The sequence below is a fragment of the Lissotriton vulgaris genome, chromosome 2_1 (genome assembly GCF_964263255.1).
Source record: "Lissotriton vulgaris chromosome 2_1, aLisVul1.2, whole genome shotgun sequence".
NCBI lineage: Eukaryota > Metazoa > Chordata > Amphibia > Caudata > Salamandridae > Lissotriton > Lissotriton vulgaris.
The window spans coordinates 1702617221-1702636457 of NC_141687.1; the positions used below are offsets into that span (position 1 = coordinate 1702617221).

The 19237-nt window shown below is 46.8% G+C and overlaps 1 protein-coding gene across 3 annotated transcripts in view; it reads right to left on the minus strand.

Moving 5' to 3' along the window:
* Positions 1-17928, minus strand: part of KDM1A (lysine demethylase 1A) — a 1339130-nt gene extending 1321202 nt beyond the window's left edge. For 2 of the 3 annotated variants that reach the window (XM_086957681.1, XM_086957679.1), the window contains exon 1: positions 17535-17927. In XM_086957681.1, the coding sequence (XP_086813807.1) occupies positions 17535-17801 (267 nt within the window). In that variant the 5' untranslated portion in view covers positions 17802-17927. Of the gene's footprint in view, positions 1-17534 lie in introns of all 3 variants that reach the window. The other variant, XM_086957680.1, reaches the window with a different exon arrangement.
* Between the last annotated feature and the right edge of the window lie 1309 nt (positions 17929-19237).

Here is a 19237-nt window from a genome sequence, read left to right on the forward strand (position 1 = left end):
CATCCCATCCCATCCCAACCAGCCATTCAGAGAGGAGCATTACCCCCAAGCTCAGCCTCCCCACAGCCCATCCCCGCCTCAGTCCAAACGAGGCGTGCCTCTCGGCTCGAGCCAGTTCTCCTCCTAACCATGAGCCCTCTCAGAAACAATCCGGGCAGCTCCTCCCCCATTAAGCAACATGACTGGGCTGCAGGCTTAAACGAAACCCTGGCCAAAAGTCCACTCAATACTCTGCCACTTCGCCAATTCCCTCCCAACACAGAGGGAGTAAAGTACCACCCCCCCCCCCCAGTGGGCCTCATGTTCCCCCCAGATCCAGACCCTCAACCAATAAATCAGGGAATGAGATTCGCTCAAAAAGACCTAGAAGAGCAAAATCCACACTTTCCCACCATGAAGGGACACTACTTGCCAGATACTATGACCCACCCCCTTGGAACTCCTCCTCCAAATCCCGACAACCCTCCCAGGAAGTGACACCACTTGCCTTAACCTATGCCCACCCTTGGAACTCCTCCCCCAAATCTACGATCCAAGTAATTACAGGAGTTGGAAGGGAACAACCTCTCTCCCCCCCACCCAAGAGTCCCTAGACCCTCAGCTCACCTAACCTCCCTACCTAGAGCCCAACCCACCAAGAACCCGAACGAAGAAGGTCCCCCCCATTAAATGCATGCTCATAAATTGCAGATCTGCCTCTAAACATGCAACAGAAATAGCAGACGCCATCCTCTCCCATGATTTAGATATAGCTTGCATCACGGAGACCTGGCTAAACAATCTCTCTTATTCCAGCATGGACATGCTGGTGCCTCCCGGATTCACAATGATTAACAAAGATAGACAAGAGCATAGAGGCGGAGGCATAGCAATTATTCACAAAAGTAACATCTCCATCACAGAAATTACCTCCTGCTGTACAGCTCCTTTGAGTGTCTCTCAGTCAACATCAAGACATGCGCTAACAGGCTATTACTTTGCCATCTCCTGTACCACCCCCCGGGCAACTCCAACGAATTCGGGTAACACCTCTCTGACCTGATCGCCCATTGCGCACTCAGCAACTCTAACAGCATAATTCTCGGCGACCTCAATAGAAGATCAAATGAAACAAAAAACCTGTTTATTCAAACTCTAAACAACTTCCTTCTAGAAAATATTCCGACCCAACATTGCTCAGAAGAAACACACCAAGGAGGAGCAATCCTTGACGCAATCATTACCGAAACCAACGCCATCACCATCGACCATAACATTCCAGTGAACTGGTTAGACCACCACATCAATCTTTTCCACATCAACCAAACGATCCCAACTCAACCCCCCCCAAGCAGGACCCCCCCCCCCCCCCCAAATGGGTCAGGACGCAGCTCAGATCCCTCGGGCTGACCTAGAAGAAGGAATAAGCTCGCTCCTCCCTACCACTGCTGATCACCTCTCAACTACCGAAACTCACCTCTCTCTACAACTCCAATATGACGCTCCCCCTGGACCCCCTTGCCCCCCTGAAACAAAAAAAATCCAGAATCACCCCCTCCAGGTCATGGTTCACTGAGTGATGCTGTGGTACTGTTGAGTGACGCTGTGGTGCTGTTGAGTGATGCTGTGGTACTGTTGAGTGACGCTGTGGTACTGTTGAGTGACGCTGTGGTGCTGTTGAGTGACGCTGTGGTGCTGTTGAGTGACGCTGTGGTGCTGTTGAGTGACGCTGTGGTGCTGTTGAGTGACGCTGTGGTGGCGCTGCAAAACTGGATGGAAAAGTGTTTTTTTTTAACCTAATTTTAAGGTTTGCAGGGATTTCTGGGTTGGAAAACGTTGGGGGACCCACGCATGCCATACCTCGCTGGACTCTTCCGGGTGTCTAGTTTTTAGAACGGTTTGGGTTTGGTAGTTTCCTAAGACGGCCGTCGAGCCCGGGGCAAAAAACGCAGTTGCCCCCCCCCCAAAAAAAAATAAGGTAGTTTTGCTATAGGTAATTTTTAAGTCTCCACCGTACGATTTGGGCCTTTTCCAGTTGCAGCCAGTATGCATACCCACGCAAGTGAGGTACCATTTTTATCGGGAGACCTGGGGGAATGCTGGGTGGGAGGAAATTTGAGGATCCGTGCAGATTCCACAACTTTACCACACAGAAATGTGAGAAAAAAAACACATTTGTTTGCAAAATTTGAGGTTTGCAGTGGATTCTAGGAAGGAGAATGATGAGGGATCCACGCAAGTCATACCTCGCTTGACTCCCCCGGGTCTCTAGTTTACAGAAATGTATGGGTTAGGTAGGTTTCCCTACAGGGCCGCCGAGCCCCGGGCCAAAAACTTATGGGAACCCCCTTGCAAAACCAGGTTGGTTTGTGATAGGTAATTTTGATGTCGCCTCATTAGGTTTTGGGCCCTTGCCTGTTGCGGGTCCTTGAGCCACCCACGCAAGTGAGGTACCATTTTTCTCAGAAGACTTTGGGGAACGCAGGGTGACTGGAAATTGTGTATCCACGCAGATTCCAGAACTTTCCACCACAGAAATGTGAGGAAAATGTGTTTTTTACCCAATTTTTTAGCTTTGCAAGGGACTCGGGGTAACAGAACCTGGTGGGAGGCAGTCGAGTCAACCCATCCTGAATTTCCCTGGGTGTCTAGTTTTCAAAAATGTACAGGTTTGCTAGGTTTCCCTATGTGGCAGCTGCGCTAGGGCCCAAAATCCACAGGTAGGCATATTGCTAAAAACAAATCCGTGCCTAGTCGGCTTTCTGCCTCCATGGGGGAAGATTCGGGGCTGGGGTTGCCCCAATATGCCCCCAAGGGGGGCAGAAACATTGTGGCAATATTTTTTGGGGTGTGGGGGCATTGGTATGCCCATTCTGGGCAGCCCCCACCCCCACACATAAAAAAGCCAGCGTAATCGTTGGCGTGAAGTGGGCTTTTTGCCCCCCCAGGGGGGCAGATTCGGGGCTACTGCCCCCATCCTCCCTCCAGGGGGGGGGGGGGCAGAAAGGCTCTCATTGTTGCGGGTGGGGGGGGGGTCGGGCATTGGCATGCCCCTTTTGGGCAGCCCCCAACCTAAGAAAAATGTGCCCAAAAATCCTGTGTGTCCGGTGGGTTTTTCGCCCCCCCCAGGGGGGCAGATTGGGGCTACTGCCCCATCTGTCCCCGGGAGGGGCAGGAAGGCTGTAATTTTAGCGGGGGTGGGGCATGGGCATGCCCGTTTTGGGCAGCCCATCCAAATTCAAATTTGCCCGCCAAAAAATCCCTGGCGTCTAGTGGACTTTTTGCCCCCCCCCCCCCCGTAGGGCAGATTGGGGGTAATGCCCCCATATGCTCCCCAGGGGGGACAGAAAGTCCTCTAGAGGCCAGGGAGTTTTTTGGGCAAATTTTAATTAGGGTGGAGTCTGCCCAAAACTGGCATGCCAATCCCCCCAACTTAATATAAATTTGCCCAAAAAAATCCCTGGTGTCTAGTGGGCTTTTTCCCCCCCTGGGGGGGGCAGATTGGGGGGTACTGCCCCATCTGGCCCCCAGGGGGTGCAGGAAGGCTGTAATTGTTGCAGGGAGGGGGCATGGGCATGCCCGTTTTGGGCAGCCACACACTATTTCATAACTGCCCCCTCAAAAAATCCCTGGCGTCTAGTGGGCTTTTTGCCCCCCTGGTGGGGCAGATTGTGGGCTAATGCCCTCAACTGCCCCCCAGGGCGAGCAGAAAGTTCACTAGACACCAGGGAGTTTTTTGGGCAAATTTTAATTAGGGTGGGGGCTGCCCAAAACGGGCATGATAATGCCCCCACCCTAATTAACATTTGCCCAAAAAATCCCAGACCTCTACTGGCCTTTTTGCCCTCCCTGTGGGCAGATTGGGTGCTAATGCCCCCATCTGCCCCCTCGGGGGGCAAAAACGCTGCAATTTTTGTGGGGGAGGTGTAGGTGCATTGGCGTGCCAATTTTGGGCAGCCCCCACCCTAATTCAGATTTGCCCCAAAATATCCCTGGCGTCTAGGGGCTTTTTGCCCCTCTGAGGGTGCAGATTGGGGGCTACTGCCTCCATCTGCCCCCACCCGGGGGGCAGAAAGTCTGCAATGGTGGTGGGGGCATTGGCGTGCCCGTTTCAGGCAGCCCCCACCCTAAAAAAAGTGCACAAAAAAAAATCCCTGGTGCATAGTGGGCTTTCTGGGGGCTACTGCCATTGACAAAGCCAATAGTCCTTACTTGTTGTAGGTATGATGTTACTTGCTGTATCACATATCTGGATGGATCCCTGGGAGTCCATGACTGCATTCCCAGGGGGGCACAACTGCATCTGCAAGGAAGGAATTGTAAATGAAGATAGCCTGGAAGCGTCAACGTTTATCTGGCGAGTTCACAGGCTGTCTTCTTTTATATGCAGAAGTTAAACAGCATACAAAGTTTGCACCTGTAATCCTGAGTGTTTCCTGGGGCACTGTCAGTGAGTAGGGAGACGGGGCTCAAGGGTAAACACAATATGCTAATAACTATGTAATTTTTTCATTTTCATCATATATAAAAACCACGCGAAAAAAAGAAGCAAATGAAACGAATTTTGGGAAAATATACTCTTCTACATTATAAACCTCCGTTATCTAAAGCAATCACTGCAGATTTCTGTGTGACCAGAGAGTCGCCGATTTGAAACCGGGTTTTCACAGTGGGAAATAGTAACAAGTGTATTTACAGAGCTACACGTTTCATGCCTGTGGTAAAAAGCACTCTGCTGACATCAGATAAAGCATATATTAGCTCCTCGGCTGCTTTTATGTGTGTTGCTTAACCAGTTGCATACGGTGCAGCGTCATGAGAGGCCTATTAAAGCCAGGGTCACTGGAATTATGCAGCAGGGAAGGACCAAATCATGTGGCAGGGTTGACTAAATTATGTGGCATGAAAAGGAAAATTATGTTGCGTTATACAGAACATATTGTCATACATTTGCTTTGTTACATTGTCATTTTTACATTTGGTAAAAAAAACTATCTGGGCATTGGTTTCACCTCATTAATGCTGGTATAATACCCAAATATAGCAAAAAACAAAAGAAAGGTGACCAGTCAAGCTTTGCGAAGGGCGTTTCACAGAGAGATGAGAGCACCTTTACTGCAAAAAGGTGGGGGCAGCACTTTGGAGCTCATTATTTCTAAAAGGGAGGAGTTGTGTCCAAATGGCAAGGGCTTCCTACGTTGGAACCTAGTTCAGGTCCTCCTGTCAGCTCAACTCAAATCACTTAATAGTCCAGTGCCTACAATAAAAATATATATATAATAAATGAATATGAACTTTTGTTTTAGTAATGTAAATGGTGCTTATTTAAAGTTTTCCAATGCACTTGGGCCGGGTCCTCCCTACATAAAACCAAAAAAGGGATGGATAACCTGTTTCAAGATTGAAGTGATAGCCATGGTTGGTAAATTGTGAAAGAGGCAGAGGAGGTAGAGGGCTACTTAGGGCCTCAGCTATCATTAGTGCAGAAAGTGCAATTCCATTGGGGCCCAGGAGTGCGAGGGGCTCACAAGAACCAAATTATGGAGAGAACAGTTTTTTTGTCAATTTCTGTTATTGTTTGATGATTTTCCCTATCATATGTTTCACATTTACTGTGGATTATGAGCTACAAAAAAGTATCTATGATATTATCTCAAAAGCTCTGCCTTTGCGCTCTGCCCTGCCTCTCCTGTTTCCCGATCCTTGGAATAAAGATTTGCAGGGGTTCCCGACTTCAAAACATTTTGCTTTGGGGGGGCTCCGTGCAAAAAAGCTTGAACACCTCTGTCTTGACAGTGAGACCTCACTCGGGAGATGCTGCTACCTTGGGCCAGAGTTTTCACTCCTCTTGGAACAGGAAGTGATGGGGGCAATAAACAGGGTTTTGCTCCCTCCCTCCTCGCAGTGGATGGCTGGCCCGACTTCAATTCATGCTGGCCAGGAAAGGCATCCTCACTGCTCTACCAACCTCCCATCTCAAACTCAGAATTGAACCAGAAACCAACCCCGCCTTACCCGTCTCTTTGAGATGTGGCATTTAATGTATAGACTTTGTCAGCAGATGCCCATGGCAGCGAGTTTCCTGGGCCCTAGTGCCACCACTGTGCAACTTTTAAGTTATCTCAGTCAAAGGAGGCCCACCACAGAAACTGTTATGGTTTTTTTGAGAGACCAAATGTTTGATCATGTACTCCTTCCTTGTTAAAAACATAAAGCCCTTTCAATCAAAACCAACTGAAAATGTTTACGCCTGTAGGTTATTTTTTCAGATAGCACACCCATTAACTGCTTCCTGCTTGGATGTATGGATATAACCAGGGCCACTGGAATTATGCAGCATTAGGGAGGAGCCGCATCCATCCTGGGCAGGCTGCTTGCATCCTGGGCAGGAGCCGAGAAGACATGGGAACCGGTAAGCTACATTTAAAAAATATATATATTATTAAATTAACCCCCCCTGCGTGACCCCCCTGTCCCCTCTGCCTCCCCACGCGAGTCATGCCGGCCACGATTAACTCAGTGGCCCACCCGAATGCACCATTGGCACACCCAAATAAAAATTCCTGGAGCCGGGCCTGACCGGTACGCTAATAGACTGCACTGCAGGCTCTGGTTAGGTTTCATTACAGCAGCGGCTGGTTTTAAAGGACGTGAGGGGCATCGCCCCACTAACATGGGGGAGTGGATAGGAACAAATTAGCAGCTCTCCTTAAAAAGACAATAGCTGTTGGGGTTGAAGGATTTTTTTCTGTGTAGTTGAAGAGTGGGCCTGTATATGTGTATGTGCTAAACTAGTAGGATTTTCGCCTTGAAGGCACACACTGGGCAGTGACATCACTGTGGTAGGTGTGACAGGTTTTATTGGCGAGGCAAATGCTTCATTTAGGGCGTTTACTGCTCTGGCTCAAGGCGGGGTTCGCAGAGCTTCATTCATCCAATGAAGAAGGGAAGGGCAGACACAGGGGAACGATGTTAAGAGTTGGTGTCTACCTTGGAAATGTATTTATTATCTGATGAGTCCTGAGGGGCCAAGTGCGGTAATTTTCACTTTTGACTTCCACGATCCTGAAGACAAGGAGTGCTGCAATGCACGTGTTCTGTTGCTGTCGCAAGTACTTCTCGTCGTCTGTTGGCTCACCAGTAAGTGCTCTTGTTACCTGGTTCACCTAAACTCTGCCTCTACTAGCTTAATATAAACCTTCAATTTGCTCAGGTCGTTTTAAGTAAAGAAAACTATCTACGACTGCAGCAGCAATCACAGCATGTTAATTACTGGTTACATGTGATGACAGCTACAAGTTAAAAAGTGTGAGTCTCCCTTATTATTCTTGTTATTAGATTGTGCTGTGTTGAGGTGTCCATTTAATGACTGAAAAACACGGCATCACTGTTTTTCTAATTACATAATGTTGTTAAGAAAACGTGTATAACCAAAAGTGTGGTTGTGCACTGTTTTTCAAACACGTTTGTTTTTAATTTCAAATTGGTCCCAGCTCCTCCTAAAGTCTGGCCTCTGGCAGGCGTACCTTGGCCCTAGTGAATCACCTGCTTGCTCGGTGTACTTTAATATAAACAAAAATGTAGCCAGCCGCCACTGGTTAGGTATTTATTTTAGCACAGGGTAGATGCCCTGCTGCTCAGGAGCTTGTAAGCACAGTAGTATTTGCAGAGTCCCTGCTGGAGATTCCAGCAGCGTCCATTTGGATGCCCTGAGACTGCTTGGTTCTGAGAGGACTTGCCTTGTATCATGCTGTGATTACCAGTGCAGGGTCTAGACAGACCCTGCACAGTCGATCAGGGGCACAACGACCATTCACTTCAGCTGAAAGTGCTTTAGCCTTCTCCCTGCCTCTCTCTATCAGGTGTTTAAATGATGTCCCTGTGTTCACCATCACACTGTTTGACAGTGGAGGGCCCCTTAGGCCCTATGCTGTTAATCACATTCAAACTATTGTGGGCATTTGGGCAAGCACAGGTATGGAGGCAGCCCATGGAGAGTGGCAATTTAGAAATCCATGGGAGGCAAGGAGTTTAAAATGGCTTTAATCCCACCTGATATTTTGTGTGAGTGTTTGCTTATGGCTGTGTGCTTGCCATCTTGTGTGTGCCTGTTTTTGTGTGTGAGAAAAAGAGGATGAGAATCAGGACACACTCAGGAAATATTTTAAAGGGAATGTGTGGAATGCTTCTGTGTACATGTCTGTGTGTGTGTGTGTGTGTGTGTGTGTGTACGCTTGAGAGTATATAGTATTGTCCCAAACAACAAAACATAACAGTATGGCATTAAGAAGCAGCAAATATTACAAAACAAGGATCTGTTAACATATCATTCTGTTTGGCTTTCATTTTGTGTAATGAGTTAACCTGATTTGTTAACATAAACACATTTCTGATATGGGCTGCAACTGGTACAGAAGTCATTATGTATCATCATGTCTTGCCCTTAGCCCCGCTACTAGCCCAGCCCATTTGCAACACCTCTAGCTCATATTAATGAGTACCTGCACTTATGTTTTCCCATTTAAAGCACTGATAAACATAAAGCACTCTATTGTAAGTTTACTTGGGAAAGTCATATCTAATTTCAAAGCACATTGTATAAACACTCAATTGTGAGTTGTGTGTGAAACCATTTGTAGCTTCATATCTAACAAATAAACAAGTGTTTGTATCACTAACAATTGGAGATTAGTATGTGACTGCAGGGTTTGCTGCCAAAATAGAGAACCCTAGCTGGATTATTTATATTAAGCAATTTTTGATAATTTGCTTGCAAGAAACCTGGTCGGTTGAATGTGATCTTCTTCTGGAAGGATACAAGGCATATTTTGTCCCAGCAATTGCCTCTAACAGGGGGAGATCAAAGGGGGGACTGGTTATTTAAGTCTCTGTAGCTTTGGCATGCAAAGTATGTGTAGTTCCTACCTCTGATCCGGGGATTCTTGCCATAACACTATACAGAGGGATTTGTATGGTAGGTCTGGTAAATTTGTATAATTCACTGTCTTCATTTTCGGATCGCAGTCACATACTTGCTCTGAATGCTTTTAATCAATAAGTCTATGAGTCATAGTCAACATAATCTCATGGTTATGGGTGATTTTAACATACATCCTTGTGGTAACCCCCTATTTAAATGTATTTCTGAGCTGAGCGGTCCTCGAATTTACGGATTTCACTTTGAGCACTCGACTGAAGGGGAGTTGCTTGATGACCGTTCTTTAGTGGGCTAAAGAACGGTGATGGATTAAACCCAGATCTTTTGACTGGGTGTGAGTGTTTGATTGATTCAGATGCTCCGTCCATCACCACCCCCTTTTGTACCGCTAATGATTTAGATTTGACACCGACCATGGCTCTGATGGACCCTTACTCTAGAGATTTGAGGTGCCCACTTTTAAGGGCCATGGGAAGGGGACATTCATTGATTTTGTGCTGATTTCATCCCTTATGCAAACATTTGTACACTCCTTAATTGATGAGAATGAATTCGGTGATCATAACCCTTTATCATTATACTTAACAGGCCCCTGGGTCACAAAAACAGGATCAAACCCTAAACAGTAAGAACTGAGTACGACTGAAGGAAAGCACAGACTTAGATGGACCCAAGTAACCCCTGAGCTGTTTTTTAACAATGTCAAAGCTATATGTGCAGATGAAATTGTCACCTGTACTCAGGGGGGGCAACAATACACGAAGGTGTTGGTGGCTTTCCAGACTATTTCAGATAGGAATATGGAGCTGTTGTCTGTACCAGTTAAGAAACAGATAAATGTGGGCCCTAAATGGTTTGATCAGCAATGCTGAAAAACAGCAAGAAGTCTGAGGGCAGCTTTAGCTTCCAGCCCCAGAGTGCAAGCTGACGTAATAGTATGTCGTAGAGACTATAAACTAGCGTTAGCCAAACGTAAGGAGGCCTTAAGGGATGAGGCATGGAATGAGCTATTGGATCCTGAAACTCTTAAGAACAGCTCAAAGTTTTGGGGTACATTAAAAAAAAAACATTCCTTGTCCAGGAGACAGGAGGTGGCCTTTAATGTTACATATCAAAGGAGGATTGGGAGGCTCATTTCGAGCAGATGTATGCTTGCCCTTATGAAGAGAATGATGGACTGGTATCTGATTTTAATGTTAACAAAATTATATTTGGAAGGGGTGAAATATTGGAAGGAATTCTAGGTTTAACAGCCGGTAAAGCTCCCGGCCCCGATGGGATTCCCCCAGACGTATTCACATCTGATCCCCCTTTTTGGGCTCCAATTTTGGAATCTGTTTTTAATGCTGCGGTTCAATGCGGATGCCCACAGTCATGGGGGACTTCTGCCATAGTACCCGTTTTTTAAAAAGCGGATAAAAGCAGCCTGCACTGCTATTGACCCATTTCACTCATAGACTCTATGGTGAAAGTAATGGGAAGGGTTCTCCTGCAGAGGCTCACTCTATGGGTTGAAGACAACATCATGTCTGCCTCTAAGTATGGGTTTTGTAGGGGACGATCTACGACCACCCAATGCCTTAACCTCTTCTTGTTATTAAGTAAGCACACAGTGGCATACAAGGGGAGTATCCACCTTGCCTTCATGAACTTGTCCTCAGCTTTTGACTGTGTGAACAGGAAGAAGCTGTGGCAGTTCATGAGGGCAAGGGGGGTTGATGGTGGTATTGTATATTTTTTAGAAGATCTACACAGATACACCAGAGCAAATGTTAGATTTTCTCAAGATCTGAGCGTGACGAAGAATTTTAACATTAAAAGGGGAGTCCGACAAGGAGGTTTTCTGGCTCCCTTTTTGTTTAATTTTTATAATAATGACCTAGATAGCGATTTACAGGAGGTGGAGGTCGATTGCCCCAGAGTGGGACGTCGGGTATCCCAGTCCTACTATACGCAGACGATGCAGTCCTCATATCTAGGACTGAAAGAGGCCTCCAAGCTCTTTTAAACTGCTTTCAAGTCCTTCATGACAGTCAGGGACCTAACAATAAATAATTCTAAATCATTTATTATGCAGGTGGGCCCGCCACCAAAAAGTAATTTCCAATTTAATGTGGGAGATGCAAAAACTCCCATATCTAGCACGTTCTCGTACCTTGGAGTCCTATTTGATAATCAGCTGAATTGGGGCCCGCATGTTCTGAAAAAGAAAGGGGACGTTGCTAGGGTGAATGCATCAATATTTAATTTTGCATCGAAATTGGGAAGAAAGCCAACTGGCGCTATGTTGCAACTATATAATGCTAAATCAGTGGCTACAGCAACATTCGGCAGCGAAATTTGGGGGTATATTCGGGGAGAGCAATTACAGATTGTGGAGAACACTTTCCTGAAAAGTTTATTGTCTCCCACAAGGTACATCTAACCTAGTTGCCCATGAAGAGCTGGGGTCCAGTATGTCAGTGACATCTTTTCTCTGCTCCCACTATCCTGCTGGTTAAAATTGTGGTTAAATCCGGATATCCCCTTTACGCATATGATTTTAAAAGACTGTCTATGGATAACTCATCTGATGAAGCTAAAGAGGTTCAGAAACCGAGTGTTAGGACATATGTCATGTTAAAAAAAACTTCATACACTGAGCCTTATTTAATGGGTTCTCTGGCCTCATACAAGAAATTTTTACTTACCAGATTCCGGCTGAATCAATTTTATCATCTCCTTGTTAGGCCACAAAACTCTGTTACTAGTAAAGAAGCAGGACATGCTGCATTTTATGTAAATTATATGAATTTCCCAGTAAACGTTATCTGGTGCCGCTTTTAAAGAAACTCAATTTCTGTCAGATCAGACCAACCATGGTGTATTTACAACTATTCAGGGCACAAGTCCTAAAAAAAGAAGTGGGGGGACTCTCCAAGGTAGGCGTGGTCACAGGAAGTGACATCACGACAGGAAGTGACATCACGACAGGAAGTGACATCACGACAGGAAGTGACATCACGACAGGAAGTGCATCACATGTAAGGCAGATCTATCATTTGCATTTAATGCAAGATTTAACAATTGAAGCTGCTTGGTACTTAAGCCTGTGACTTAAGGTCCCTGCCTGGAGGAATTAGCAGCCCAAATGTGGATGAAGTTTGGCGAAGGTGACATGAACACATTTTCAAAACGCTACAGGAAAGTTTGACTGCAAGATTTTGTATACATTACAGGTTCCCAGAGAGGCTGCTTCCCACACTCGACAATGACTATTACACACATTAGGGCTCCATATTCACGTTATTCTATCGATGAGTGTTATATGTTATCTCCCCACCTATTGTAAACTATCGACTCTGTATTAAATAGTTTTGTCTCAGCTGCCTCTCTCTAGCTGTGGCTAGATTTATTTATTTTATTAGAATTAGGGTGACCAACTGGCATTGGTGCAAATTCAGGATGGTGAGTGTAAAAATTCAGGACAAAGGGTCAAAATTCAGGACACAAATTTTGGACAGGAGGTCAAAATTCAGGACAAAACTTCAGGACAATAGGTACGTTTTACAGACACATCAGAGGTCGTGCAATAGTATATAAGTAAGCCCAGCCATTTCCAAAAGTATTCAACCATTTGCAAACCTATCCATCATGTATCCTTCCATCTATCATTTTTCACTCATCCATCCCTTCATCCATCCCCTCATCCATCCTTTCACTCATCCTCCATTATCCATCCATCCATTCTATCCATCTGTACACTTATCCATCCACTCTTCATCCCATCCATCCATTCACTCATCCATTCAGCCATTTACCCTTTCACCAATCCAGCCATCCTTTCACTTACTAATCCTTCCACCCATCCACTCTTTTAGTCATCCATCCATCCTCCCTTTCTCTCTCCATCGACCCTTTCACTTAGCCTTCCTTCCATCCATCCATAACCCACCCATCCATCCATCCATCTGCTCATCCACTCATGAATCCATCCATTGCCCCCATCACTCATCCATCTATCATTTCACTCCTTCACACACCTATTCATCCTTTTGTCCATCTACCCTCCCTTTCAGTCACTCATCCATACTTGCACCAACCCTTTCACTCATATGTCCATTCATTCACCCTTGCACTTATCAATCCATCCATCATTTCACTCATCCACCTACCCCCCATCATCCACCCACGATCCACACACCCACTCATCCATCCTTTCACCCACCCACCATCCAATCCACTGATCCATCCTTTCACCCATCCACCATCCACCCACCCACTCATCCATCCATCCATCCATCCTTTCACCCACCCACTCATTATCCATCCACCCATCCTTTCACCCACCCACTCATCATCCATCCATCCATCCTTTCACCCACCCACTTATCCATCCATCCCTTCACCCACTCTCCATCCATCCTTTCACCCACCCATCATCCATCCATCCATCCATCCATCTGTCCTTCCCCTCATCATCCATCCATCCCCTCATCATCCATTTATCCTTCCCCTCATCATCCATCCATCCTTTCCCCTCATCATCCATCCATCCATCCTTTCCCCTCATCATCCATCCATCCATCCATCCCCCTCATCATCCATCCTTCCTTCCTTCCCCTCATCATCCATCCTTCCCCCCTTCCCCTCATCATCCATCCTTCCCCTCATCATCCATCCATCCATCCTTTCACCCACCCCCTCATCATCCATCCATTCCCTCATCATCCATCCATCCATCCCCTCATCATCCATCCATCCATCCTTTCACCCACCCCCTCATCATCCATCCATCCATCCATCCATCCTTCCCCTCATCATCCACCCTTTCCCGTCATGCATCCATCCTTCCCATCATTCATCCTTCCTTTCATCCATCCTTCCCCTCACCCATCCATCCATCCCATCCATTTATCCTGCCCCTCATCCATCCATCCTTCCCCTCCATCCATCCATCCATCCTTCTCCTCATCCATCATCCTTCCCCTCACCCATCTATCCATCGCATCCATTTATCCTGCCCCTCATCCTTCCATCCTTCATCCTTCCCCTCATCCATCCTTCCTTTCATCCATCCTTCCCCTCACTCATCCATCCTTCCCCTCACCCATCCATCCATCCCATCCATTTATCCTGCCCTTCATCCATCCATCCTTCCCCTCCATCCATCCATCCATCCTTCCCCTCATCCATTTATCCTTCCCCTCATCCATTTATCCTTCCCCTCATCCATCCTTCCCCTCCATCCCTCATCCTTCCCCTCATCCATCTTTCCCCTCATCAATCATCCAGCTACGCTTCCACCCATATATCCAGCTATTTACATTGTCTCTCCATCCTTCCCCTCATCATCCATCCTTCCCCTCATCATCCATCCATCCATCCTTTCACCCACCCCCTCATCATCCATCCATTCCCTCATCATCCATCCATCCATTCATTCCCTCATCATCCATCCATCCATCCCCTCATCATCCATCCTTTCACCCACCCCCTCATCATCCATCCATCCATCCTTCCCCTCATCATCCACCCTTTCCCGTCATGCATCCATCCTTCCCATCATTCATCCTTCCTTTCATCCATCCTTCCCCTCACCCATCCATCCATCCCATCCATTTATCCTGCCCCTCATCCATCCATCCTTCCCCTCCATCCATCCATCCATCCTTCTCCTCATCCATCATCCTTCCCCTCACCCATCTATCCATCGCATCCATTTATCCTGCCCCTCATCCTTCCATCCTTCATCCTTCCCCTCATCCATCCTTCCTTTCATCCATCCTTCCCCTCACCCATCCATCCATCCCATCCATTTATCCTGCCCTTCATCCATCCATCCATCCATCCTTCCCCTCATCCATTTATCCTTCCCCTCATCCATTTATCCTTCCCCTCATCCATCCTTCCCCTCCATCCCTCATCCTTCCCCTCATCCATCTTTCCCCTCATCAATCATCCAGCTACGCTTCCACCCATATATCCAGCTATTTACATTTTCTCTCCATCCTTCCCCTCACTCATCAATCCATCTATCCTCTCTCATTATCATTTATTCAATCTTTCATTCATCCATTCACCCTTTCACTAATTCATCCAGCCATTCACACATCCCTTCACTTACTTACACGCCCACCTTTCCATATTAATTTTGAGCTGAGCCCTTTTGAGAAGAGGCTCATCAAGAACTTCACCCTCGCTGCAGGGGCCGTTCCAGGACTGGGACAGAAGCCACCCAAAGCGGAGACAGGATCTACCGCAGGGGGGGGACAAGAGCCATCACAGGTGGGGGTGGACTGGAGCCACAACATGGGGGGACAGGAGCCATCACTGTGGAGGGTGGACTGGAGCCACAACATGGGGGGACAGGAGCAGGAGTCATCACAGGAGAGGGAACGTGATCCACCAAGGTGGGCACAGGGGTGGGCATGCAGTATTCTAGTATCATCTTGGGCTTCTCGCCCCCTCCTGCAAAAGATAATGAGAAGACAGGCTCTCTGTCCAAAATGCCATCCCCCACTGTGATGTACAGTACTTACAGAAGATACTCCGAGAGAACTGATGGAACTGATTGTCCTCCATACTTTGTTAATCAGTGTGGGTGCGATTGTGCCATTTCTTTATTGTATTACATTATGCATGTTGGAAGAACCGAGGTTTGCTTACAAATTAGTGACAGTAATTAAGCTCGGTGAAGAGAAGCAGATGCTGCCTCGGTGTAATCTGGCCGAGTCTAGGATGTTTGAGGCCCTGGGTAGAAATGGAATGTGTGAGCCCCCCTCTAAATAGCAGATACAAGACGCATTCAGGGTTGTTTGCGTGTGAATGGATACCTCCTGCTCCGAAGCTGCCGCCCCCCCCTCTGTCACCTTCAAGCACCTCTTACCAGCTCATCAAGGGCTGGAGGTGTGAGGGTTGCCATCCCGCTGTGCCTCTACAGTGCTGCTGGGGGTCGGAGCTTTCATACAGCATCGGAGTCAAGAAGGGAGATGGGGGCAAGCTGTGGCCGGTTAAAATTACGGACAAATGGCAGGGGCGTGGTGACCACAGGCGTGCTTGGTAACTTCAGGATTCAGCCAGCCACTCGCCCAACCGGAAATACTTTATTTACTTTGTGCGCGCTGCGCTCCCGTTTTTTAATGGTGGACGCGGTTTTGATTTAGCAGGGTGGACGGCGTCCACCCTGAAAACCCCTCGGAGATAAGTGGGGGGATGCCGTCCACCCGCGTGGTACCCCGACTCGTGCCCTGCAACTATTACATAGTGACAGTATCCTATTCGTATTAGAGTTTTTAAAATCAGTTGTAAAATACAGAAAGTGTTTGGAGGACTTATAATGATTTTTGCTTAAACTTTTTTGCATATGTATTTAACACACTTCAGCAAAGATTGTACTGTTATACATTGCTGATAACTCTGTACTTTTGTATCTTGATGAGGGCTTTTCTTAATAATAAATTGTATTCCGTTGTATTTGTATCTACTTTTATGGTTTGCAACACAAAACCGAAATAAAGTTTCATTGATTTGAATAGTATGTGACAGAGAGAGAGCGTTTGCAAATTCTTGCATGCGGAGCATCATATGGAGGAACTAGTGTTTGTAAACACTAGCAGGCACAGTTAGGAAACGCTCATATGTTGGTATTGTGGAGACCGGAAAGCAGACAAAATGTGCAAGTTGTTACAAGGAAGCAAAATTCCTAATGATTCGCATTTATGGTCTTCAACTACAGGTAGGGTTGCCTGCATGTGCACATGCAAGGTGAGTTTAATGCTAGTAACAACAAATGTTTCCAAACACATTTTAGGCTTCTTAGGTCAAAATTAATGTGTTCTTGAGTACATTATGTAAAGCTTAAGCCAATGTCAACCGATCTTTATGCGCACTAATAGGGGGGGGTTGGGGGGGGGGGGGTACAGTAGGGCTTTTGCTGCGGAAAAATCATGGTGGACGCTTGTCATAAGTATCCTATGGTTATAAGCACTTTTGTAGTAATATTCACCTAAAGAAGCCAATACTTGTGCAATCGTGTTAGACGCTTACACTTATAGTGACCTGTACGTAAACACTCGTGGTGGGATCATCAATACAGGGCAGGGTTTTGTTCACACTTAAAATGGTGGGAGCGATTAATGGGATTTGTAACTCTGTATTACCTATGGAAGGTGCCCTACAGGGATTGCGACTTACGTCTTGTCCTATTTGGAGCTGCTTACATTATAAATACGTTAATGCACGCTCGTGTAGAGAGGCGATGTGTGCTAAAACACCCTATAGTCGAGATGGTATCAATGCAGAACTGTCACTGCACATCTGGTGACCCTTTCTTCAACATAAACCGGCGATTGCTCTTCTTCATAGCGAGAGATGCTATCATCAGGGCAGGTGTATGTTACACTCGTGGCGGGGCCCGTTAATATATTCATGCGTTTGTGCACGCTTAGGAGTAGCGGCATTCGCCAACAGCTGCGGTCCTGCGTGGAATATATTTATACGTACCAACACTTCTTTGAAAAGTGTAGCCAACAAATACGTTATTGTAATTTGGACATGCTGACACCTGTCCAGACTCCACAAATCCAACTTGCCCTGATCTTCCAGTCCCTCAGTTAGGTCAGGTAGGCACACTTGCCTTTGCTCTCTTGCGTCGGCTGGTCCTTCTCCCCTCCGAGGTCTCCGGTTGACCGCCGTCCGTGCCGCCCAAACTCCCCGGGGCTCCGGGCTCTCCACCAGGTGAGGCTCGCTCCTTTTTGCGTGGAGTCCGTTCGGCCGCTGATCCACTGTCCGAAGAGGAGGATGAAGCTGCGCCAGATGGAGGCTGTGAGTCCAGGCCGTTCTCGCCCCCGGCGGCCCCGCCGCTGCCACTGAGGCTAAGCTCGGACTTCTTTCCGGACAGCATGGGGGCTGCTGCGATGCACAAAGACCGGGTCCGCTGGAGCTGTGTTACTAATGCGGACAAGATGAGCGGTCCTGCCAGCCACTGGCTCCCATCACAGGAAGCAACGTCGAGACGCCGCTCGTGTCACGTGACAGCACGTCCCTCAGAGTACCCCACGTGCGTGGCTTCACGTGCCATGAACCACGCCCCATAACATGAAGACAAGCTCTGAGTGGACGGTGGCAGACAGCGGCCCTGTCGTTCTATTTGTCCAGGAGCCTGAGACAGTTAATCGCGACTCTTCCGTGACAACAAACTTTGTGAGTGGTTCTTCTTCTTCCAACCGTACGTTTTGGTTGGTCAGAGTGGCACTGAGAGGCGGGCGGGTAAAGAGGGCACGCCCCCCTGCAGTGTGTCAAACATTTAACAGCAGACAGGTTTTCTTGTGTGATGGAGATAACATGACCTAATGCGAGTCAAAGCAATACTGTACCAAACCCATCATTGGGTTGAGGTTGACAAATTGTGCTAGTACAGATTCAGCGTTTCTCTCGGGCCCAGTCACTACATGTATGACCTATTCTGGATTTCAGTATCTAACCACAGAGGCTTGCTCCATGCATTGAGGGGAGAGGAATTAGGGTGTCGGATGATTGTAACCCAACATTCAAATTAGAGATTAGATTCAAATATACCACCTGCAAGACCATGCTGTAGATATATAGTATAGCAACAGGAAGTCCAAACCTCCTGAAGAACTTTAACCGAACAGATATCATACAGACCAATAGTTCTGTGGTTGCTATGCAGAACAATAATACAATAATTTCATGTTCTGAGAATAATCTGTGACTATCTCTGTTTTGCATTACAAAAAAACAAATGTATGCAGAGTCTCTGAAGAAAGAACATTAGTAATATATCTAAAAATCAGTTGCAGCCCGTGTTGGGAGTTCCACGAGGCGGGACGTGGGAGGGGCAAGGTGGGGGGTAGTAAACACCGGACTATGGATGAACGGAGGTGAAGAAGCTGGGATCCTCATCTAAAATTTTCTTACCATTATCCAGAATCCCAGAGCAGGTCGACTGGACCTTTTTACCTGTCTTGGAACGTGGAGGGAAAATCTCTCATTAATCTAATCAAATTAATTTTACAACTCAATCAATTTTCGTTCTGAAAGGATCACTGACAACTGGATAAAAGTTAAAAGATTTATTACAAAGCCAAAAACAATTGGGTATACAGACATCTCAATAAAAGGTTCAGAAGATAGGCTGGCACTAATACAAACATAATTGTACGCAAGAGTCTCAGACGACTCAAGATTAAAATTAACACTAACTCCAGAACCATCAGGCAAGCGATGATAGTTCCCACATGAATTTTAGAATGCATATATAGAATGAAAAAGATTCTTTGGTTAGACTGTCCCTACACTAACTCTAAGGTGACATCC